Raw genomic sequence first — 24,403 nt, forward strand, 5'->3', positions numbered from 1 at the left:
CGCCCTGTCGCTCAGCCTCTCCGCCGCGCTGATTGGTCGGGAGGCGGGGCCGCGCGCAGTGGAAACACAACAATAACACAGCCCGGGGAAGCCGGAAGCGGGAGGACGGGCGGCGAGCCAGCGGCCGCGCACTTCCGGTGCTCCCACAATGCAGCGCGCCGCAGGGGTGCTGAACACTCTGAGGCTCTGAAGGTCACGAGGTAACACCGCAGCCAATCAGACGCCTCGATCCCCGCCGTGGCAACAGAGGCAGGGCCCCTCCTCAAGAAAGCAGCGAATAAGAGAGCGTTTCTCGTGCCACGTGACTCAGCCGGCGGGTCCGATTGGCTGTTGGGGCGCGTTGTTTTTCTGGCTGGCGGGAAGGGCGCGAAATGTGACAGGGCGGCGGCGGGCGGGTGAGGAGCGGGAGGGGAGCGCTGCGGCCTCCGGGCAGCCTCCTCCGGGCAGCCTCCAAGCGGCCTCCCCCCGAGCCTCAGCGCTGGGAACGGCCGTGGGGCTCCCCCCAGTGCCCCCTTCAGGCCGTGCGGCGGGGCCCAGAGCCGTCCCGTGGCGCTGTCGGGCGCTCCCTGGGTGCGGGAGGCTCGGGGAGCTTCGCCCTGAAGCAGGGGCTGAGGTTCGGGCCCCGAGCTGGGATTTTTCCAGGCTGAGTTTTTGGGGCAGCCCCGTGTGGTGCCGGGGGTTGGGCTCGGTGATCCTCGGGGGCCTCTCCTGACTCGGGGTATTTCACTGTTTTGTGGCGTCTCTGGGGAAGGTGGAAGGGAAAAAACATCCCCACAGAGCGGAGCAGCGCCGGAACGCAGCGGGTTATTGGTGTTTTTTTTTTTATTATTTGCAGGTATTTGGGGCTGCGGAGCATGGACCTGGCCGTGGTTGCCGCTGGAGAGGTGCAGAATGTGCTCTCGGCTATGCAGAAGAACTTGGAGTGCCCCATTTGGTACGGCCGGGGAATCAGCGCTGGGGCTTGGTCTTTATTTTCCTCTTCTGGTGAAGGGATTTGAGAGTGGTGGGGTCAAAAGAAAATATGAAGAGTAATGTTTTAAAGTCAGTTAACATTGGTGTTTTCTAAGAGCAAATACAAGACAGGAAGTGCATTTTGCTCAGATATTTTGGCAAGCCTTGTTTTCGTGTTGCCCCTCCGTGACTCGGTGCTCTATCCAACTGAAGTAAAAATATAACTTACCCGATTAGAGCATTGTTTGTAAAGCAGTGTGGATCTTTGCCACCGGAAGTTAAGTGTGGTTTGTACTTCTGCAATGTAAACAAATGCTAAAATAACATAAGTTCTGTCTAACATCCGGATATTTACAATGTCCGATCAGTTCTTAAAGGTTCTTGCTGCTGGTGTTGCAGATTTTTTTTGTCTATTGTGGCAAATGTTTTTAAATCTCTAAGTCTTTCTTATGTGTGTTTGACGTTGTACATTACTGCCTTTGGAGAACCAAAATAATTTCCATGTCGATGATATTGCCTACTGCAAAAGCACAGAGTAGAAAATACAGAATGTCTGTAGAGCTACACAGCAGGAAAAAAATCATGAATCCTAATTCCTTATGAAAAGACAACATGCTTCTTGCTGAGGTGTGACTGCTGGATGGGTGGCTTGGTTATTCATGGGCTTAATGTCACAAGAGCAAGAATAGAAACTCTTTCCTGTATCTGCTGGTTATAAGACATGAAGGTATATTTTCTTGTTTTCTATTACACGGGCTCTTGCACCTCTTCTTTACAAAGGCCTTTGCCCTTGCCATGGCAGGTCAGAACTGGAAGAGAAGCTGCTAGTGTTCTAACACCAAGTTTAAGTTTTGGAAACTGACTGCATTTTTGAAGCTCATTTTGTTGCTGCTATTTTCAAACAAGAACACGGGAGTTATGTTTTCCTTTTCTATTTTTTTCCTGCAGCTTGGATGTAGTGAAAGAGCCAGTTTCAACAAAATGTGATCACATATTCTGCAGGTAGGTTTGCAAACTTCTAATTGCAATGCTTAGTCAATCTGTTCGTATTCACAGCAGCATTATGCTTCTCTACTACTAAAGATGTTTACTGTGTTTTAGTAACTTAATATGTGGCTATTTTAAGGGCAAAACTTACATTCTGAAAAAGCAATTAATGCAGTTACACAAATGTACTACATTGGATTGATTAATTCATTGTAACATGAGAATGAGAATCTAGGTATTCTGCTTGAAAATGAAGGATTTCTACTAAATACTGTGTTGTGATTATTCTTTTTCTAGGTTTTGTATGTATAAACTCCTCAGCAAAAAGAAGAAAGGTGTGGTACAGTGTCCTCTGTGCAAGACTGAAGTTACTAAGAGGTAACGCATCTTTGCAAGTGGGCTTGGGGATGAGAGAGTTGAGCTCTGGGGAGGAGATGAATCATTGGTTCATAAATGTCTTAGCAGAAAAGTGAAAGAAAAATTGATTGAGGGAACTGTCAGCTTTCAAAGGAGTAATGCTTTGCCTCAGTACGGTGTGACCTGTGATCACAGGTCACAGACACTGTTCTTAGCAAATGTTTGTGCTATCAATTATAGGCTGTATTATTGTTCAGCCATGACAGCTAGTTTCCCTGTGCTAAACATGAGGAAAAGTATTATGACATTTTCCCTTTGTGATAGTGTTTTAATTACAACAGTAGGCTGTTTTGGGGAATTGTGTTGATACTCCTTAGCCACAGTTTTCTATTGTCTCACGTTCCACTTTGCAGCTTTACTCCTCCTTTTTTATTCAGTCTATTCTAAGAGAACCATTGATAGCTTGCCCATACGTTTGTTTTAAAAACATGTCATGTGGTGGTCTTATTTCAGAAGTCTGACAGAAAATTCCAGATTTAAGCAGCTGATTGAAGGACTGTTGGAAGCCATCCACGCATTTGAGCTTGACACTGGAGTAAAATGTAAGTGTTAGGAATTTGATACTTTTGTCATAGTTATTTACTGGGTGTTTCATTTACTGTGAAGTACTCAATATGGGAAGAATTTTTGAAAGTGTTTTCTTGGATATAGAAGCTCAAGTTCCCTTGAAAGTTCCCCTAATTTTTCTACAATAATATCTTAAACTTTCTCAAGGGTTTTTACTGCATGTTCCATGATTGCAAGCTGTCCTCTAACTTTCAGCTCCTGAACTATGGCTGAATGGGTATCAAATAATCTTTAACTTATAACTTTGTGGCAAAGACTTGTTCTTGATTTGTTATTAAACCCAATCTTGCATCTCTAACTTCTTTGAAAATCTTGAGGCATGAATTAGTAAGTGCCCTAACAGTATATGTTAACTTGTTCCATTCAGCTTTGTGCTTTTGGAATCCAAATTGATTCCTTCTAGCACTCAGTGCCTTGTAAAAGCTATTGGCAAATCAGAAGTTTTTCTATTTTGAATAATATGTGTTGGTTGTTCTGTTGAGATGGATAAATCTATTTTTTCCTTAGTAAGGAGTACATTGTGCTATTAAAAACTAGACTTTCAAGTTGTTCAGTCATTCTAAAATCAGTACTGCTGGACCCCTTTCATGCTAGATTATCCATAAAAGTAAAATTTTGGGGAAAATCAGTTACCAAGATCAAGATTTAACTTAATGTTTCAGTACTTATTTCAGGTAATAGGGTCAGTACTAGGCTATTTTATGAATAGATACCTGCTGTCATGCTCAATGTAAGAAAATATTTTTTTAATTTATTTCTGTTGACACTTTCTAGTTTTAAACAGCCATCACCTTCCTAAATCGTCCACAGAAGCCACTGCTGCAAAGCTTCCATGTAATGAAAGTTCTGTCATCCAGAGTAAGGGCTTCAGAAACAGGAAAAGAAGTGCTAAAGAAAATGAACAAGAAAACTGCACCTTGGTAATATTATTTATTTTTTTTTGGCGAGATGTATTTTTGGATTGGTTAGCATTTTATTTGGAGTATGTGTATGCACATGTACATAGGTGAATGGAATATGAGATTTCACTGTGCTTTCAGATTCCTGTTTGAGTATTATTTCAGACAAGAATATTTGAATATTTCTGTCTTGTTAAAAAAAGCTGCTTGCATAAATTTACTTAAAAAAGAAAAATCATGAAAAGATAATACTGCCTTAATATATTCTGTTACTGATAGTAGGGTTGAAAGCTTTTTCTTCACAGCTTGTTTAGTGAGGCTGTCAAATAACTATTTGTAGAGGCTTTTTACTTTTTTATGGGTAAGATCATGAATTAACTGGACTTAAGGTGACTGCTAAGTGTATGAGTCTGTTCACAGTGCAATATTAATTGTTCTTAGCTACTTGTACTGATTACAATATTAAGTATGATAAAACTCTTACTGATTTAAGCTGTTAAATGCATGGCAGTTGCTTTTATTAATACGTTCCATTCCTGATACCAGAATGGATGATAAATTACAAATAATGGTAATAAGTTAAATATATTGGCAGTTCACATAGAGGCTGCCAATTTAAATACTTTCCCTTGGTTCTTTCATATCCGCCCCCCTGTGTAGTTTAAGTAATTACTTTGTGGTTATTTTGTTTCATTTGTTTGTTTTTAAATAACCTACTGTTATTAATAACTATTACTTTCTATTCTCCCATCAGCAGGGAGCTAGCATGGATACACAGCGTGCAGACATCAGTGTGAAAAGGTGTTCCCTAAGAAACCGAAACCAGAAACATGACTTAGAAAAAGGAGTATTTATAGAGCTTGGTAAGAGCTGTTGTAGATCCATATTGGCTAAGCTCATGTATGATGCTTGCAAAGTAATGAAAGGTGGAAAAGTTCAGTGTCTTTAAAGCACTGGTTTATTCTCAGCGACTGAAGAGAGTAAAATGTAAGACAGATTAACAAATCTAAAAAGTTATTTGTAACTAAATAACTGCCGTTTTGTAATTATTGCTTCTACCAATATTAAGCAAAGGATCTGAGCTATAAATTCAAATGTAATGCTCTGACTTCCAGTTCTCAGTGCAGGCAACTGTTTCCTGTTTGGAAATTAGAAATGAACTCTTACTCTGTTACCAGTCACTATTTTTAAAAACCTCATCCCCTGGAACAGGAAGCAGACCTGTATCCTGGAGCTACGTAGATACTTGTGCACTGAAATTGTGATAATTATGTCAATTGAACTTGATCTGATATGATGAAAGTTGAAAGCATCTGCCTCTGGAAAGAATTAAGTGCACAAGCCTCTGTGATAATAAACACTGACAAGTCGCCTTTCTCTGAATCCTTTCACGCAGAATAACAGCTGATTTGTTTTTAGGCACTGATTCATCTGAAGAGCTTTGCAAACAGGCAGGCAATACTGGGTAAGTAAGGGTTATTAAGGAATTTGTATTTTCTGAAGATAACAGTTCAGTATGCCCCTTACTCTGCTTTAGTTACTTAACATAGGACTGACAGGAGTCCTCAAGCTCTCAAGTGGTTTTCAGCTTTGAGACATCAGGGTAGAATGGCTAGCTGATTCCTGTTAGGTTGTCATATGGTATGCTGCCAAGCTGTTTTCTAAATATTTTGTCTTTTACATAATGCTTCAGAATAAAAGCTTGTAGTATGCCTTAGAAAATAAAATCAAGTTCAGGACTAGGGGGGAGGCTGTTAAAGTATCTGAAATCCTGAAGGGATGTAGTTGTGGCCAGTGTCAGTCATGCATGGTTGTCTTTACTCAGCAGCCTAATTTCTGTAAAAGCTATTTCCAACAGCAATAAGGGGAAAATTAAATTAAGTCTCCTATTGTGTCAAATCGTGGTTAGCTCTGTAATGAAAATAGATTTATTTTTTTTTCCTTTCACAAACCTTCCCAACAGGTTAGGAAACAAAGAAGTGGTTCAGATTTCATCTGAAGAAAAACTAGAAGAACCTAAGAGCCCTGAGAAGGGGAATGAATATTCTTGCAATACACGAGCTACCGAGCTGAGAGCTAAAGAAATAATTCTACCAAATGTCATAGGTATGTTCATTAATTTAGTGATAAAAATGGTTGAGAGGAAAGCTTGGAAGAAAGACCACGAGTTAACACTTTGATTTCACACTATTAAATATATATTCTTGTAGTCTTGTGTTCTGTAGTTTTGTTGATGCCTACAGCTAGTGACAGTGTAGTAGAAGACTGCCTGTAGACTAGGCACTTACTGAACACATTCTGTGCACAGAAACGGAAGGGAAAATAAACTTGATCAAAGTGGAAAGATCCTTTGGTCTATTTAAGCCATTATATTGTCCCTCAGAACACAAAAGCTTTGTCTGGTAATTCGCGTAAGTAGTTGAATGAACACGCATCGTGTAATCTGATATTTTCACCTTCCTCTGGAGAGAGGCTTGTACATTATAGCATCCTGTTTTGGAGGGAAACAAGAACTGTTCTTTTAAAACCAAATAGAAGCCATTAAGCTTGTCATTGTTCCTGTGCATTTAAAATAGGGCTTAATAATTCATAATGCTTATAAATCTTCAGGTGAAAGTGATTTCTCAAAGGAAGCCTTGAGCAAGAAAAGCACGCAGAGCATCACTGAACATGCAAATCCTGACCAAGTGAACGAGATGGAATGCCAGAGTTCTCCTTTAAACATTCTTTCCCCAGACCTGCTCACAGAGAGGTGTGACAGAACAGATAATGCCAGTCCCTTAAAGGATGGGGACACGTCTCTTTCTAAGAATGCAGAAGAAACGGGTGCAGAGCAAACTCAGTGCAGTAATAAAAGCCAAGAGTTTGATTTAGAAGATAGTTCAGAGAACAGACCGGGTAAAAGCAAGGAAATAGATGCTGTTGTGCAAAGTGTGGAAGATGTGGAAATGTGTGAATCTGAGAATGATTCTGAAAAAGAATCTCCTCTGGAGAAGCTCCTTCAGCCAGAGACGCCACACTGTCCTACGCTGCATCAGGTCTCTAGGAAGAGATTGAAACGAAGCATTCAGAAAGTCAATGAATGGTTTTCAAAAAGCAATGAGATTCTATCTTCCAATTCATCCCATGATGATCCTGCTGAGGCAAGTGATGTTTCAGGTGAAGGAGATGCTTTATCAGATAAAGATTCATGTATTTCAGAGAAGACCAGCCCTGTGGTGGGTTTCATGGAAACTACAGTGTCTGAAGGAAACAAGAGGTGGTCCAAAGAAAAAACAGACAGCATCAAAGACAAAATATTTGGTAAAACATATGAGAGAGAGAGGAAGTCAAATCCCCCTATTATCATTAGAGAGATTTTACCTACTACAAAAAAGGAAGATGTGCCTGCTGTTCAGGAGTGCTTGAATAATTCCAGAAAAGATAGCCTAAAACGAAAAAGGAAGTCTGTCCGTCACCTACAGCCTGAGGACTTCATCAAGAAAAAAGATGTTGTAGAGGCAGGTGGATGCCCTCAAAGTGTTAACTCGTGCCTTGGAGATGCTGAAAAGAAAAAATGTGAAGAAAGTTCTGCTGGTAAGGAGAATCCCCCACCTGAGAAAAGAAAGGGTAGTACGCTAGCAGAATTTGAGGAAGGAGCATCCATGTCGAAAAATGCTACTGAAAAGGTGATGTGTGAGCACTCTGGAGAGCTAGAACTGAGTAACTCTGATCAGAAGACCACTAAAAATCCAAGTTCTGCAGCAAAAAGATGCAGACGTTCAACTAGAACTATGTGTGCTTTACAGTTAGTAGTGGATAAAAACTCTGCTTCCCCTGATCCAGCTGAGACGCTGATTGAGAGCTACCCAAGCAGTGAAGAACCAAGGAATGCTGATTCTGAGCAACGGCAAGTCAGGCGCAGCAGGAGGCTCCAGTTACTTTCTGAAGAAATGACGAAAGAGACAGCAAAAAGGGTAGTAATTAAAGAAGCGAGCAAATATGACGGTGACCAGGAAGGGTCTGTCTCTGGGGTTGAAAAGACTGTGTTAGTTCGTGATTCTGAATGCAAAGACCTGTGTGAGCAGCAGGATATATCGAGTTGCAAGCCACTCACCAATCTGGAGAGTGCTGATCTAGAAGCAAATGCAATACAGATGAGTCCAAAAAATTCATCTGAGACTGCAGAAACTGCAAAACGTCTATTCAATCCTGCGCCTTCACACCAGCATTCAGATTTGAATTCCTCTTCACCCAGAGCAGGTTCAGAAGAAGGTGAGGTGCTGGGTAACCCTTTTCTCCACCAGTCTCCTTCAAAGACTGTTGTGCGAACTGCTTCCCACCTGCCAGAAGGGAAGAGGGCTGAATCGTGTCCTACTTTACCCCAGGACGAAGAGCACAGTACACAAAATGTTCCAGAGGGCCTCAGAACTGAAAAGTCACCGATGGCTAAAAATGTGTCAGAACTGGCCAAGGAATCTGAAGACAGTGAGCTAGACACGCAGTATCTGCGCAATATATTTAGGAATTCAAAGCGTCTGTCCTTCAGCCTTTATCCTGCTCCCAGGAAAGCATGTGAAATAGATGATGATGCATCTGAGAAGCTAAAAATGTCATGTGCTGATCAGGTAGAAAAAAGGCATAGTAAATACTTCAATACAGAAAACTTGCAGGAAGAGAAAACTGCCGAGAACTTGAGTAATGTTTGTGAGAAAGAGAAGATGAAGAACTGTGAATCTGCTTGTGCTAGTCCCGTGTCGTGCACTGTCAGCAATGCTGAATGTGCGTGCTCTGGGGACTGTCAGGATGTTTCACAGGTTGCTAACCAAGGGAATTTGATGACACCGGTAAGAATGGGTGCTGCTAGCAGTGAAGGCAAAAACAGACCACAAAAGGGAGAACGGGGAAGTGAAGAGACAGCGTCAACTGACGCAGGGGCAGAAAGCACTTTGAGACAGAATCCAGGCAAAAGCAGTAGAAGTCAAAGTGTTCAGAGCAATACAGAAGAGCACGTTTTCCAGAGGACAGATCTTAACACAGTCAGTGAAACGTGCTTCAGTTCAGAAAGTGATCAAGCAGAAAAGGCCGAATTTGTTGACAGCGAAGGACCAGTGCTGTGTTTTCAGCCCAGCTCAATGGCTTGTCCTACAGCTTGTCAGCAAATGTCTGCAGAATTCAACTGCAAAGACACTGAGAAAAGAAGGAGCAAAAGAAGACGATTAATAGGGGATGAAGAGCCAGCAACCCAAACTGCCAGCACAGGGGTGCCGGAGTGTTTAGTTGCAGAGACTCTGGAAGAACCTTTTAAAGACTACGGTGACTGTACAGATACGTCTGAAACCCCTGATGGCTTAATGTGCTCCGATGATGATAGCGAAGAGAACGTCAGCTTCTGTGAAGCTCCTAGGAAAGACAGGTCTGCCGTGTTTGTAAAAAGTGACTTGGTGAAAGAACAAGACCACGGAGGTGTCAGTTCCCAGCCACAATCTACAGGGATTCAGAGGGCTCGAAGAAGGGCACAGAAACTGCAGTCTTCATCTGAAGAATCTAGTGAGGATGAAGACCTGCCGTGTTTTCAGGCATTAATATTTGGCAAGTCGGCAAGCACGCCTTTGCAAACCAATAAACAGGCGACGTCTGCGTTGGGGTCTTCAGGAAATCCCAACGCGTTGCCTCGGGGTAGAAGTCGTGAGGACAACGTGCAGAAAACGCCTGAGGCTGCCCTAAGCAATGGCTGTGCTTCACCAAGCCAGGAGTCAGAATGCTCTGTGAATTTATTTTCTTCCCAGTCCAATGTGTCTGAAGAGTCAGCTGAAGGAGCACAGGAGCCAAAGAAACCTTTATTACAAGTTCATGCGTCCAAACAACAGAGCAATGTAAGTGAGAGCAAAGAAACCCTTCAAAGTTGCGCTGGAGGGCTGAAGAGAAGAAAAACAAACTCCAAAGATGAATGCCAAGAAGACCCAAACCTAGGTACAAACCCAGATTTTTATTTCCTTGGCTGTGTTTGTAATGTCACTGCCTGTAAGTTCTTGAAGGTTGCACAGGAACTTTGTTCTGTGTTCACGTGGTGCTTGCTCTTGGAAAGGAATGTATCAGCTCAAAGCAAGCAAACAACAAACTTAGGGTGTTTTTTTTTTTTTTTTTTCCCTGGAAATTAAGAAATTAAGCTTCCTAGTGTTCTTTGTTCAGAGCAAAAATGGATTGACTTGACTGGGCACCAGTTGCCAGCCTGAGTCTGTCTGATGGAAATTAATTTTTGAGTGAGATACTAGATTTGTTATTATAATGTTATACTTGGATCCATCAATAAAGCTTCATAGAGCCTTCCTAAGCTGTTTCTGCAGCTGAAATGTTTGTTGAAATTGGCCATAGAATTCTTTAGTATTTATTTTGACCTTTTTATGGCTTTCCTAAATATTTAGGACTCTTTCATCACTGTTGAAACACTTCCCTTGTGTTCTGTTTACTGTGCCGTACATGTGGCATGATGTTCTTTGAAAGGTTCACTTGAAGTAGACCTGGGCTTTTAAGTTAAGTCTTTCCAAACATTGTCATTTTATCACTATAGTTAAAATTTGGCTAAAGGGACTATGTGATAAAAATTGTGGATAGCTTGGTTTGTTATTGTGTTTTTTTTTTTGTTGTTTTTTTTTTTGTCTATAACTAATTTGGATTGTCTTCCATCTCCTCCAAGGTGAAGCATCTGGATATGACAGTGAAACAAGTCACGTAGAGGATTCATGTGGGCCATTCTCTCAGGGTGAAATCCTTTCTACACAGGTGAGTGAGTTTACACACAGTTCTAAACATAGTTTATGTATGTTTCTAGCATCACTGCCTAGTATGCATTCTAGGATATAGCAAATCTGTGAAGTTAGTGCAATGGGAAACTGCTTTCAGCATAATAGGTTACATTCAAGGGCCTAATTAATCAAAAACTTTGAAATGGCTTCTATGTCGTGATGTGTCTGACTTTGTCTTCCATGGTAATGGTACATTTTAATGGCTGTAGCTTGTTATGTGGTGCTGATTACAGTGCTTAATTGTGGAAGTTGCTAGTTAATAAATCTCCGTTCTTGACTAATGCTGGAAGCCTCAGCTTCCTATATTTAAAGGCTTCATTGCTGTGGAATTTCTAATGAATGGTGATAAGTGCTACGAAAAATCCAGTCCTTATATTTAGAGGCATGGAGCCTTCCCTTTAAAGGGTAAAGATTAAAAATAAAAAATCTGTATTAGAATATTATAAATGTAAGTAAGAGTAAGAGCTGTGTTCAGTGAAAGATCTATCTAGCACAGCATCTTTTCTCCATTATAATTTTTTTATTACTGTTTAATAGCCTGAAATTATGTATTAGGGTTTTGTTTGTTTTTGTCTTTGATAACTTCAGGGTAAGTCTCATGCCAAATCTCCCTCCTGAGCATTAAGATTACTGTGGGTTTTAATGTATTTCAAAGAAGGTGGAGCTGCAGTTTTGGGCTTTATGGGTGGTTGTTCCAAATACTGCATCAGTACACGACATGGTCAACTTGCAGGATATTATTAACGAAGCTACATCACAGGGCAGAAGGGATTTGTCTGGCTTGAATGGAATAATTGAAGTATGGGAGCTTTTGTTTGGGGATTTTCAGTGGGTTTTGTTTGGTGGGTGTACATTTTTATTTGTTGCTTTTGTTTTGTTTGTTGTGTGGTGGGAGGGGGGTTGTTTTTGTTTGTTTTTCATTGAATCAGTAACAGGGAATCTCCACATGGTGTCAGTGCTAGAGCTACAAATGGCAGCATTCAGGACTGTGGAAACCACTTTATCCTGTATGGTGAAGCTTTTAGGTTTTTAAAAGAATCCTTTGAAGCTCATGTTATGAGGAGGCACATGACGTGTTCAGTAGTGGGTACCGTAGTAGTCAGAGACGAAGTAGGAAAGAGTAGGATGAAATATTTTATTCCTTTTGTAAGCAGCCTTTGTGGCTTTCACAAAGGAGGAAGGTGCAGAGGCTCAATACCTGATGTTCATTATTAATTTTTAAATTAAGTGGCTAATATAAGCTAATGCAACTGGAGCAAAATAATTTTAAAAGAAATTTCTGCAAAAGGTTATTTTTTTCCCTGGCTAATTAAACTGTGGTGAGCCTTTAAATCTGAAATAATTGGAACAGTGAAAAAACTATGATTTCTTTTTCTTTCCTTTGACATAGCACGCGTTTGTTAGAGTAAAATCATCATAGTTGCCTCTTCCACACATAATAAAAAGTAATTCATAATTGCTTTGCTAATTTTCAAGTATTTGTTAAATTGATAGTATTGTTTAAAACTTAAGTTTGCTAATGTTGGTGCAACCGTGCACTGCTTGCAGCAGAAGAATGCAATGCAGAACAACCTGAAGAAACTACAACAAGAAATGGCTGCACTTGAAGCAGTGCTACAGGAGCATGGAAGTCAGGACTCCGAGCCCTTACCTGCGTATAGGGAGCTGCTGGGTCCCAGGAGTGAAAGAATACTTGCAGTGGAACAAACAAGGCAAAGAGGTAAATAGCAAACAAAACCTTTCCTAGCTATCCTGCGAACGTTTGTGTGGCTATTATTAGCTCTTTTTCTCCTCTACCACAAATTACAGTGTTAAATTCTGCTCATGTATCAATTTAAAATTTGCTTAAATTCAGCTGTTCGGTGAGACAAACTTGGTTTTATTTATAACTTAGGTACTATGCAGTCTAACAACACTCCTGTTCCAGATCTGTGTTGGATGGCGCAGTAGTATAAATAGGCCTTGTGGCTTGGCAGGACTAATCCCTGTTCCTGTTTTGTCATTTCTCCTGTTTTCTTCTTGTTTTCTTTTCACTGGGATGAGTAAGGGGCTGAGAGGGTGGCTGAATACCCAAAGGACTTGGCCTCTATTGCTGTGGTAGAAACTTCCCTCTAACATATGAAAGAATGAGACAGAAAGGAGTTTAGGTAGGTATTGGCAGTTGAAAGTAATAGAAATGAGGGTCAGGTTGCTGTTTGGGGCCAGGGTTGGGGGGGAATACCCATAGTGGTGTGTAGATCGTAAATCCCTTCAACAGTACGTGAACACAAATGTCCTTGCCAGTAAATAAATGCTGAAGAATTCTTTAATAATCACCTGCTGCTGTCTGTGTGAGAGGGCTTTATATCAAGTTTTTCTTTGTTAGGGAGAGGGAGATATTGAGATTAGTGTTTTGACAAGCTGTCTGCAACAGAACATAGAGCTGTCTTTCACCAAAGCCTAGAGTAAGTCCAGATGTTCATTGTTGAACTTCTCACAGTGCTAGAAAGGCACCCAATGCTGATTTAAAGACTTCCAAAGATGTAATTCTTGTTGAACTCTTAGATAAATTGCACCAGTGTTTTATTATACCACTTGCTGCTAAATACGTATGTATACATTTCTAGTTCTGTGGCCTTATTTCAGCAAGTTCCCTTTGTTTTCTGAAGGCAATTAGGATAATTTAGCATTCTGGAATTCAAAGCCATTTAGTGTCTTATTAAGCCTTTACTGTGCGTGGTTTTTACAGTACAGCAATCTTACCTTTTTGGATATCTTAAGCCATTAATGTTAAATATATCGTTAAAATATTAAGGGACTGATTAGTCTCTAACCCGTGCTTATTTAATGAGACTTCTTAATTTGCATGGCAACGTTTACTGCGGTTTGAGAATCCTCTGTCATTTCATAAAACAGGTTTTGAGATGTGACATTTCTAAAGCCAGTAAGTCCAACTATTGCAGATACCTATAAATAGAACGTTTGAGGATTAAGGCAGCAAATTAACGATTAGTTTCCTTCAGGCTGGAAAATTAATTGAATTAATTTGGTGCATGTTTACGTTTTTATTCTAGAATATGGATTTCTGTCTCGGAAAAGCTTAAACTGATTAGCGTTATTGATGGCTTGTTAAAAACTGCAGGCATCTTCCAGCTGCCAAATAAATGCCTTTCTGCTGCTTGTGAACGCAGATGCAGTAGAGTGTTGAGGGGATTTGTAAATAAACTGCACTAAGTTGTGTAACTTTGGCCTATTTTCCACCTTTTTCCACCTAATCGGTCAGCTGGTATTTCAGCTTTGTAGATGGCAGTATCTGAAATCAAATGTAGTTATTAGCTGTGCTTCTCAGGGCATAGCATTTCGTGTAGATATCTGTTTGGGGACACTGACCACTCTGAAATGTATGTAAATGGAGCTTTTGGAGAATGCTTGACTTCTCATCTGAATAAACAATTAAGAACAGTTATTTTGCTTAAGAGTTGCTCGTTTTTGTTTTTTTTTAAAGGAGCAGAATCAACCTCAGAAGGAAGTTTTGAAAATCACAAATGCAGCACTTCAAAGGGATTTTCAGCTGATGAGGTCCATGTTATACCAAGTGATTCTTCTAACAGTGAAGTAAAAGAATTAGAAATTGAAAGGTAAACTTTTTTTTTTTTTTTTTATTTATAGCCTTGTATTCTAAAAAGATGAAAAGAATCTTGAAGTAAATGCCTCTCAGCTTTTGAGCAATTGTAGTAGTGTAGCTGTTGCTGCACGCTTGTCATTTTTTTTCACTCTCAGTATCACAATTCTTCCTCTCAAGGTCTCCTGAACTGCCGTATCCTTCTCTGAAATCCTCTTGGTCAAAGAGACCAGATCTGGAGGAAGACCTTCGGCATGATAGTGTTGTGGAGAACAAAGCTCCTCAAGAGACAAAGCCTGTGCAGGAAGCAGTGCAAGAATATAGTCAGAGTGAAGAAGGTAACATTGAAGAGGGATACAACATAGTTTTATTTCTGCTTTTTTCCAGATGTTCATGTGTTTTTCACACACACTCAAAAGCTGCTATTTGCTGACAAGTAAATCGAGGATTTTAACTCTTGTATTCCTGATCAGTTTTAAAAGATGTAACTTCATGTTTGGCTGGTCTTGTTTGGCAGTCCAACTGTCTAAATGTATGGCTGTCTGTCAGTGCTTCTTGCAGGACATATTGCTAAAAATTTTGCAGGTATTCTGGTGTCTCAGCTATCTGTCAGGAAAAAGTAATGACAGGCAAAGGTGAAATTGTAAACAAAGAAGCACACGAAATGATTGCAGCACATAAACTTAAAAATTGATGCAACAGCTTTCCACTGTGACTAAAAGAAGCATGAAATTATTTCAAGAATTAATAAGAATTAATTCCTTTTCCTTTAGAAAATGCAGACGAGAAGCCTGGGACTAAATTAAACAAGGCATCTGTCTTAAATGATCTCTGTGGAAATGTGACCAGGAGTCCACATGCCTCTTCCTCCTTTGTAAAGCCTCCTCACCTTCAAACTGCAGAGGCAACAAATACTTCTGCAGTAGCTCAAAACGATAACAAAAGCCGTTCCCAAGGATGTAAATCGAAGAGAAGCGTATGTTTTCCTACATCTGTCCTGCACAATGCATCTGGGAAAGAAAATGCTACAAATCCAGTTGTGACTAACAGGAAAAAAATGTCAATTGTGGCATCAGGTCTGAATCAAAGTGAACATGTAAGTATATTTCAGAATGTTTAGAGATCTGTTTTTAAATCATGCCACTTGATCACTGTAGTTTTCAACCCAGATGTAACTGCATTGGAAGGTAATCTTAGCGTAATCTACAGATCATACTATAGTAGCTCAAGTCAGACTTCACTCCTAAAAATATGAGGAATGTGGCCTGTGAACAGCACTAGAAAGCTTACTGAAGTCTGAACTTTTAAAATGACTTCCTACTGTCTAGGGGAAAATCACATTATTCCAGAGTGAGAGGACTTTATTTTTAGAAAGCCTTGGCAAACAAATGCTGCAGTGCCTGCTCTTCTAAAATTTTCTAAAGCGAGATACATGCAGAGATCATAAAAAACGTATATGTCAGCTTCTTAACTCCCATGTTGTTCCAGTGCCTTTATGTTTATTGTTCAATTCATAGCCAGTGGTGCAGAGCACTGCTGCTTATGTTTATGGCAAATGATTTGGTCAGCTTCTGGAATTAGTTCTCTTATTGGTAAAAAAAAAAAAAAAAAAAAAAAAAAAAAAAAAAAAGGCACTCGTTTTGTTTTTTTTTTTTTTTTCCAGTGTTTACCTGGTTTAAGAATGTAATCACAAGGGACTGGAAATCTGCCCTTTTCTCAGAATTTGCTTACAGCATTTGGTAGTCTGAAAGTCACTGTTGCGGAGAACATTGGGGAGAAATGCCTTGCTACATCTTTCACATTTCTCACCAGTCTTGTAGTGAGAGCTAAAATCACTATTAATAACTACTAAAAATTCTGCTATACAGATTTTTTTTTTTTTTTTTTTTTTTTTTTTTTTTTGTTCGATGCTTTAGTGGTTGGCTGTTTGGAAACATTCTAATTTTAAAAAAGCTGCTTTTGCTAGGTTTCCGTTGCACTAATGGCATGCATGACAGCTTTAACTAGGGAGGAAGTAATTTGAATGCTTTTTTTGTTTGTTAGAATGTGTTTAAACTTGTTAAGTTTTGTTATGAAAGCTGCTGACAAGTTTATCATACATAATAAACTCCGAAACTCGCATTGGGTTGTTCTCAGCTGTTACTTCATTATCCAAATTCTGCTCCATAGTGAGGATTTCTATAATTAATCAATTCTGAATTGCTAATAATCCTGGCAGAGGTATTGTATATCATTAGTCTTTGTTGCTTAGCATTTTTTGAATCTTGTGGCCTTCTGAATAAAGTAGCATAAGAAAGGAATTTTTTAATTATAGTCTTCTAAAACATTAGTGCTAGTTACTGATCCTTAATAAATCCCTCTTTTGTGACCATCAGTAACTAGCTCGAAACTGTTTCTACAATGCATTTCCAGGAGGAAACATTTTTTTGGTTCATAAACTGACTGGGAACTCTTTAGCCTGTTGGATGGTGCCAAAATTAGTGACTTTTATTGTGTCTTTAATGGAAGCATACACTCTGTGTGCCAACACAAATAAAACCACTAATTTAAAATAACTACTGTATGCTTTGCTACTATAAACTTGTTTTTATAATGTTTTGCTAGCTATTAACTCTTTTTTTTTTTAACTGTTTTTCAGATGGTGGTCCAGAAGTTTGCCAGAAAAACTCAAAGCACTTTTTCTAATCACATTACTGATGGAACAACACATGTCATAATGAAAACAGGTTTGTTGGGAGGCATGTGAACAAACCCCATATTTACACAACAAGTGAAATAGTTGACTCTAGACTAACAACTAACCAACAAGCAGATGGTTCAGCAATAAATTTAAATAATTTAGAGGAAAAGGTATTCATAATTTTTGGTATTTAAGTTTGGGAATACAAATCTCTCTAATTTGATTTCACAGAATCAGTGTGGGAGTGCTTTGTTTCCCTGTGTGTTTTAATTAAAAAATGCTAAAAAGCAAAATATTTTCAGACAAATCTGGTTGTGTGGGCATGCTATATACTGTCATAGAAGCACTTCTGGATGGCTCATGTTTGGATAGAATCCATGGCATGAGCCTTCATTGCTTTTGAAAACCTACATAGAAAGGGAGCCAGAAAATCCTGCTAGCCCAAATCTATGGACTCGCTTTTTTTCTTCCTGCAGTATATCACTAGCAGGATGGCCATGTAGTTTTGGAGACAGAGATGGTTCTGCCTTCATTCAAAGAGCGTGATCTGTATTCTGAAAGTTGTGCCTGTCCTTGTGGAGCAGAAGAGGAGCTTAGATAGCTAGTCATCTAAAAGTTTATGCTAACATTACTATAATGATACGCATTCCTTGCCTGTTATCTTTAATAACTAAAAAAAGCATCCAGAAGTTCTACATGTGACTAATTTCTGCTCGTTTCCTTCAGTTGAGCGGGTTTGGGAGGGAAATTTTAGGACACGGAAATTTCTGAACCTCTCTGGTCTTGATATTTTGCAGCCTCGCTTAGCAAAATCTTTTGGTTTTCAGTACAAATTATCTGAGCTATTTTTCATTAATAACAAAACTAAAAGATCTCTATCATTGTTTATTCTGCAGATAAGGAGCTGGTGTGTGAACGGACACTGAAGTACTTTCTGGGTATTGCAGGAAGAAAATGGGTAGTTAGTTATCAGTGTAAGTATAACTTTTTTTTTTTTGAGGAAAGTTGTCTCTGCACTTCTACCACAAATGTACTTTTCTCTTGTTCCAGATAAAAATATATACGTATATATATCTTTTCCTGTCTTGAATATGTCAGCATCTGGTGTTTTGCAGTTTCTTCTAAATAGTTTTTTAAAAAATAAAGTAACATTGAGCTGCTTTAGCTTCTGAATACTTTTTCTGCTTTTAAATAACGGCATTGGATTGCTCCCTTCCCTGTCACGTGCCTTTCCCATCATACTTTAAATCTTTGAGCTGCATGGTATCAGTTAATGCAAAATTAGTATTTAAAAAAACTGACAAAATTCAGTAAGTACGTTCAAGCAACACAGAGTATTTAATTTCCCTTAGTACAAATACCTTCATTTTAATATGGTGGTGAAGTCAAACTATTGGCAGTGGAAGAACAACTTTACTGTATAAAATGACTTGTCCTGTTCTATCTTTTTATTTAGGGGTAGTTCAGTCTTTTAAAGAAGGAATGATACTGGATGAGGTAGGTTTTTTTTATGTTTTAGACTAAAATATCAAATGTGTAAACAATGCTGTTACGCTGATGAACCTACTAGTAGTCTCAGATATTGTCTAAGCATGAAATACGTGCAAATCCAGCTGTGAAAAATCGGTTCCTAATTTTACCAAAAGCCACAATTAGATGACAGGTATTCATTGTTATTGAATGGATCCCTTTAAGTGTTCCTGTTGATGGATTACAGCATAGAGGAAGAGATCTGTAGTCTGCATAAGGTAATAGTGTTGGAACACATCAATACTGATGCCTTGTTTTTGTTGTTCAACTTTGCAATAGACAACTACTAAAAATGTATTGTTCCATTACCTTTCCTAGAAGAAATAGTTTTTAATATGACCTTAATTTCAGTTATTTTTTTTTTTGTATTTCTGGATGGTATTAGGATTTTTTTTCTCAACTACACATTTCTGGGGAGTGTTGTATCAGTGAGAGTAGTAGAGAATTAAGTGTTTATTATATGTGGTACTATATTTGTTGTAAATCTATCTGCAAAATGAATGCCTTGAAATAAAACAAAAATTGTAGGATGCTGCAGGGATTTCATTTCTGCTCTCTTATTCTTGAAAAAATCTTTAGAATTAAATGTGTGCAGAAAATGAAGTTTCCAGTTCTGAAATCTGATATCTTTCTGTCCTGATCTGGAACTCTGACCAGGAAAGTGTTCTTAATCTCTAACTTCAGGCTTCTTGTTTATTTTCCAGGAGACCTTTGAAGTTAGAGGAGATGTAATCAATGGGAGAAACCACCAAGGTCCTAAGAGAGCAAGGCAGTCTCTGACTGAAAAGGTACAAGCATATCAGGGAGAAAAACCCATTCCTGCCTTGACCATTTCAGATACGTGGTGAAAGTAGCTGACTATTTGTTACTTCTGATTTCTCTGCTGCTCTGTACATACGGAATTGTGCAAATTGAGCATATTTTCAGTGCTGCTGACAGAGCTCACTTTTCACGTATAAAAATGCTTAAATGACTCTCAGTGATTAGAGTGGATGTCATTGCTTTATAACATTGGTACAGGGCAGTACAAGGTTGGTGGTTGTTTTTTTTTTTTAATTTGTAACCTGCAAAACAAAAGTTTCAGTTATGTTTTGTGAAACAGCATTAGCTTAATAACCGGTCCTAGAATTGCAGTGAAACCAGTGTGCTAAATGTTGCCCTGTAAGGGTGCCGTATGTGCATTCTGTTAACATGTTCCTTGTTTTTCAGATATTTAAAGACTTTGAGATCTGCTGCTATGGTCCTTTCACTGATATGACTACAGGTATGTCATTTTGGTGGAACTGAACAAATTCCCAGCATTAAAAATAAGTATGCGCACACACATGTGTATATCTGAAGAGGGGTTGTATGTATTCACCACAATTTCACGTTTGAGCTCTTTTTGGTTGCTTTTGTACATCTTTTACTTTGAAACTTTCAAAATATTTACGTGAGGTATGGTGTAGGTGGAGGATTTAATCCAATTCTATCTCCTAACAGAAAGTGTTCTCTTCTATTTGGATGTCCTCAGGAAAATGCTCTGGCAGTTCTAGTGTATTTAAAAACAGATGTTTTATCTAACTTATCCCTGCTTCTCTAGAAATGAAGGAAAAGCATTAATATCATGCTGTCAGGTAATCGTTTTAAATGCTACTGAAAGTTATGTTTGGAGTGCTTTTTTTGCTGTCCTAATAAACAGTTTCTAAGGTATTTGTTTATCTAGTGGTTGACAGATCATCAGCGTAATCTTCTCTCTCTATTAGCAGATGTTAAAAGTGAAACACAACAAAACTAGCAGTTTATATGTGAAAGAAAAGCTGGGGAAGATAGCTTTTTGTTTAAAACTGAATGAAGTATAGCAGATGTCTTAAATTTAAACTAGAATTTTTCTATTTAAAATATTTATACCCTTTGTATTTTTGTGGTTTGGTCCTTTTTTTTACAGCAGGTACTTTCAATTTGTCCAATATAACTTTGGGTGAATTATCCTTGCACCTCTTGACATTTACAATAATTACTACAGAGGATGCAGTGCTTTCACCTGCTGCAGTGATGATCAATTATGGCTCTTATACTTGCGAGACTTATTTACTTTCTTCACTATGAGTTCAACAAATTGCTGGAAATTAAATACTTTAGCTACTTCTCTTAATGAGAGATAATCACAGTTCTAACTTCTGATTTCAATTTGAATTTCGTGCCTTACATCCTTATGGTAAAAGGAAATAAATTGTTGGTGGTTTTCTCTTTAACTTTTTGGCACGTGTTGTTTTGGATTTTTGTTGTTGCTCTGATTAATGTGAGGGAAGCACTTGGCAAAAGCGCCTGGGACTTGGAATTCCATCCTTTGGCTGCTGTACTTGATCCTTTTCATGATATTGTTACCCTTGCTGAAGAAGTTCAAAGGAGATGGTGTCTTCAGCAGGCTAGAAAGTGTACTAAAGCCAACATCCTTTTTACAGTGACAGTTTGCTTTGGAACAAAATACAGGGACTGGTGTCAGTTTCAGAGTGATATAAAGCACAGTAGTAATAGACTTGCAGAATCACAGAATCATTTAGGTTGGGAGAGACCTCCAAGATCAGAGTCCAACCTCTGACCTAACACTAACACATCCTCCACTAAACCATATCACTGAGCTCTACATCTAAACATCTGTTTTATCTGTTTATCTGAATATCTGATTTTTCTTTTTATCTGACTTCTTCAGGGCATCTTGAATGGATGGTGGAGCTTTGTGGTGCCTCTGTAGTGAAGCAACTTCATCTGTTCACCCACAAAATGGTAAGTGTTAATGAATGTTGCACTTAGCTATAGACCATCCACTGCGTTACATAATGTGCGTGTTGAAAGATTACCCAGTCTTTTTGGACTCCTCAAAGGCTGATGCATATGGGAGTTAGAGAGAACTGTGCAGTAACAATACAAAACTGCATGGCTGCCATACTCTGGACTTGGAGTCAAGCTTACACTGAGCTGAAAACTGATCCAAGTACTCTATGCCAGCCAGCTAGATAATCTTTATTGAAATCAGCACTGAGCCTCACCTTACAGTGCAAAAAGCCTTTAGTGCATTAACTTAGTCACAGCATTCCTGGAGAGAAATAACAGAAAAAAATTAGCAACCAATGTGTTTCTTCTTCCACCACCACTTAACATCCCCTGTGAAATCCTCTTTGAAGCTGAGTCAGCCCAGTTATCACCCTCTGCAGATATGTGTGAGAGTCGTTTAATGACAGACCGATAACATTTTTATTTTCTTATCTTGGAATCCTAGAATTCCACTGCTGTTGTGGTTGTGCAGCCAGATGCTTGGATGGAAGGTACAAGCTATAAAGGTAAAACTGCTTACAGTCGTGGATTGCCTTATGGTACACGTTGAGTGTCTCTATTATATGAGTGGTTTTAATAGTTAAATATCAGAGAGATTTGTAGAGGAGTGGGAATAAACTACTACTACTTTTGAAGGGGGAGGTATGTCTTGAAGTCTGAAAGGACAGACTATTATTTCAAGAATCAGAAATGGAGTTTCAAAAGGTGGTCTGCTAGTATAACTTGTAAACATGATACTGGTGGTGTGTGTTTGCTGTTGGCTCAGTCGTCCTGCATATCATCAGCTTTACAGAAACCTTTTGTAGTGTGGAAAGTTTGCTAAAGGGGAAGAAGCATCTCTGACTAATAAAAATCTAGCAGAAAGCCTCAGATGGGACAAGATTCTGTTGGTCTGGAAAGAATATCCAGCTACCATGTGTTAACTTATAAAATATGGAGAGAGATCGATACAGACTTTGTTTTTTTTTTTTTTTGTGCTGTCAAAAGCTTCCAGAGAAACAGTGTGACCTGGAAAGCACAAGTGGTCCAGACTTGACTTGCTTTTAAATGAGATACTGGGATGAATTGAAGCAAGTTAGGCTATGGTGGAGTTCAGCAAAACAGTGGACCAGGAAGATGATGTTGCAAATACAACATGTCACTGAGGTCCTAAGTTAAAAGATAACAGGGACTGCATGCTGATTTTAGTGTTTGTTCTGTGGTGTTCCAAACTTCCTGCTGGACCATTTGCCAAGCAGCTGTTCTTTATGGAGCAGCAACATTACCTGCCTTTTTAAAAGGGATAGTGGCACACAGCTATTATTGGAAACTTGCTTTTTATCAAAGCCTTTAAGATGTCAAAGATAAAACAAGTAGTTTAACCAGAAGGGTATCAGGAAAGCTTGCTGTTAACCTGCTTTGCCTCACTGATAATAGTTTTATCAAGTGTGTCTTTGTCTTGCAGCAATCCAGCAAAAGAACAATGTTGCCGTGGTGACTCGAGAGTGGGTGCTAGACAGCGTTGCTTGCTACGAGTGCCAGGAGCTTGACACTTACCTTGTGTCCTAAAGGGGTCTGCACTTCTCTTCCCGTTGCTTTAATTCTCCTCAGTGCTGATACTTTAGTAATTGTTTTAAGGGCTATGGATTTGTAAGTATCTTATGCAGAGAATTTGTGCAAATAGTGTGTTTTTGTTGGTTTTTTTTTTTTTTCAGGGTAAAATAACTATTTTTATTAATCAAATCTGTGTAAAGATGGAGTTGCCTGCTGTTCTGTAAAGTTCAACATTTCTAATTTTAAAATAGTCCCTTAAAACCCATGTAAAACAAATTGAGGTTAAAACCTAACTAGAATTTAGAACATGGCTTCCTTAGAGAAATGGTGATGCATTATTTACCATCCCAGCCAGTCCCTGCCTGTATGCTTAAGGTCTTTTTCAAGGAATACTTGTTTACAACAGTAATACTGGGCTCAGGGCTTGAATTAAAATGTACTTGCACTCCTGAGTAACTTCCATATTTGTATTTTGCATAAATACATAGCCTGAATAAGGATGTATGTATATCAATACAAAGAAATACTATTTTGTGATTACTTGTGTATCAGCATGGTTACTCTTAAGCTGTGGACTACATCTGTTTCAAAAACTATACGAGCAGCAGTCCTGTTGTTAGGACCCCTGGATACAACACATCCAACTGTGTGACTATACAAGTGTCCTACACAACCTGTAGGTGGTTTTCCTGGTTAGTACGAGCACATTCCCTGAAAAGCCAGCACTTGATTCCCAATGTAAACCACTCCTTAAAACAGCAAGCCTCTGTTTTCGTTTTTATTTCTGAGAAGTGTATGTGGCACCTAAAGAAATAATAAATAGATGCACTTTAGTATCCCAGTGACCTACAATAAGCCCTGTAAGAATCTGCTTCAAATAGTCCCTGCCTGCAGAATGAGACTGCAAAGAAAACACGTTGCTTTTTATGGAAGAAAATATATTGCTTCTTTCTGTTGCCAAGCAATGCAACTTCATAAATAATTTTGTACTTTCAGAGCAGAAAGTGAACCTGTTTTCATAAAGTTGTTGTTTAAAAAAAAAAAAAAAACAAAAGTAATAAATTGTAGCAATGTTCAGAGAATTGTTTGGATGCTGCTAGATTGTCTTGGAAACGTATAAAATATATTTATAAATACTGTAATGCTTAAAGTAAATAAACTGATTCTGGCAAGTATTTCATGTAATTGTTCCATTTTTATGTGAATCAGTCATTTAGCCTCTGCATCGAGGCATACATGAAAACATGTCTGGAGTCTAGCCTCCTGCAGTGGGGGTGTGTGTGGAGACGTACTGGAGGAGGTCATAAATGTAAATGAGAATTTCAGAGCTGGAGACACAATTGTAATTTCTATCTACACGAGAAGCAACTGCGTTATCAAGTGGAGGCAAATATAGTCCGACTAGGCACTGCTATTGGTAGGGTGAGTGCTGGAAGCGTTTGCTCAGCTGCCATACATTACGGTTTTCTTCTATATGTGACAGTATTTCGTAACTGCCAAGGCTGTTCAACACCGCCTCACCTTCAGACTGACACTCTTCTTATCTCTAGAGCCCACATTGGCTTTTTTTAATCTACCTCTCCAAAGATTATAGCTCTGGGGGACTAAATGCTGCCTCTTCGATGAGAGGAAAAGGCCA

The 24,403-nt window shown here is 39.0% G+C and overlaps 1 protein-coding gene across 5 annotated transcripts; it reads left to right on the plus strand.

Annotated features, from left to right (window-relative positions):
- The first annotated feature begins 12 nt into the window (after positions 1-12).
- Positions 13-23,939, plus strand: BRCA1 (BRCA1 DNA repair associated). 5 transcript variants are annotated; one of them, XM_084496483.1, is made up of 23 exons: positions 13-317; positions 836-934; positions 1,900-1,953; positions 2,236-2,316; positions 2,809-2,897; positions 3,697-3,842; positions 4,576-4,684; positions 5,241-5,286; positions 5,785-5,927; positions 6,432-9,773; positions 10,498-10,583; positions 12,158-12,326; positions 14,091-14,223; positions 14,388-14,545; positions 14,981-15,303; positions 16,846-16,933; positions 17,784-17,861; positions 18,344-18,384; positions 19,122-19,205; positions 19,627-19,681; positions 21,110-21,183; positions 21,677-21,737; positions 22,676-23,939. In XM_084496483.1, the coding sequence occupies exons 2-23, from the start codon at positions 855-857 to the stop codon at positions 22,777-22,779; spliced, it is 5,544 nt and encodes a 1,847-aa protein (XP_084352609.1). In that variant the 5' UTR covers positions 13-317; positions 836-854; the 3' UTR covers positions 22,780-23,939. The 5 variants fall into 5 exon arrangements, with proteins under 5 accessions (XP_084352609.1, XP_084352605.1, XP_084352608.1 ...); XM_084496479.1 differs by having other exon boundaries at positions 14-317; positions 12,155-12,326; XM_084496482.1 differs by having other exon boundaries at positions 14-317; positions 4,579-4,684; positions 12,155-12,326.
- Positions 23,940-24,403: the final 464 nt, after the last annotated feature.

The sequence above is a fragment of the Aythya ferina genome (assembly GCF_964211825.1).
Source record: "Aythya ferina genome assembly, chromosome: 23".
NCBI lineage: Eukaryota > Metazoa > Chordata > Aves > Anseriformes > Anatidae > Aythya > Aythya ferina.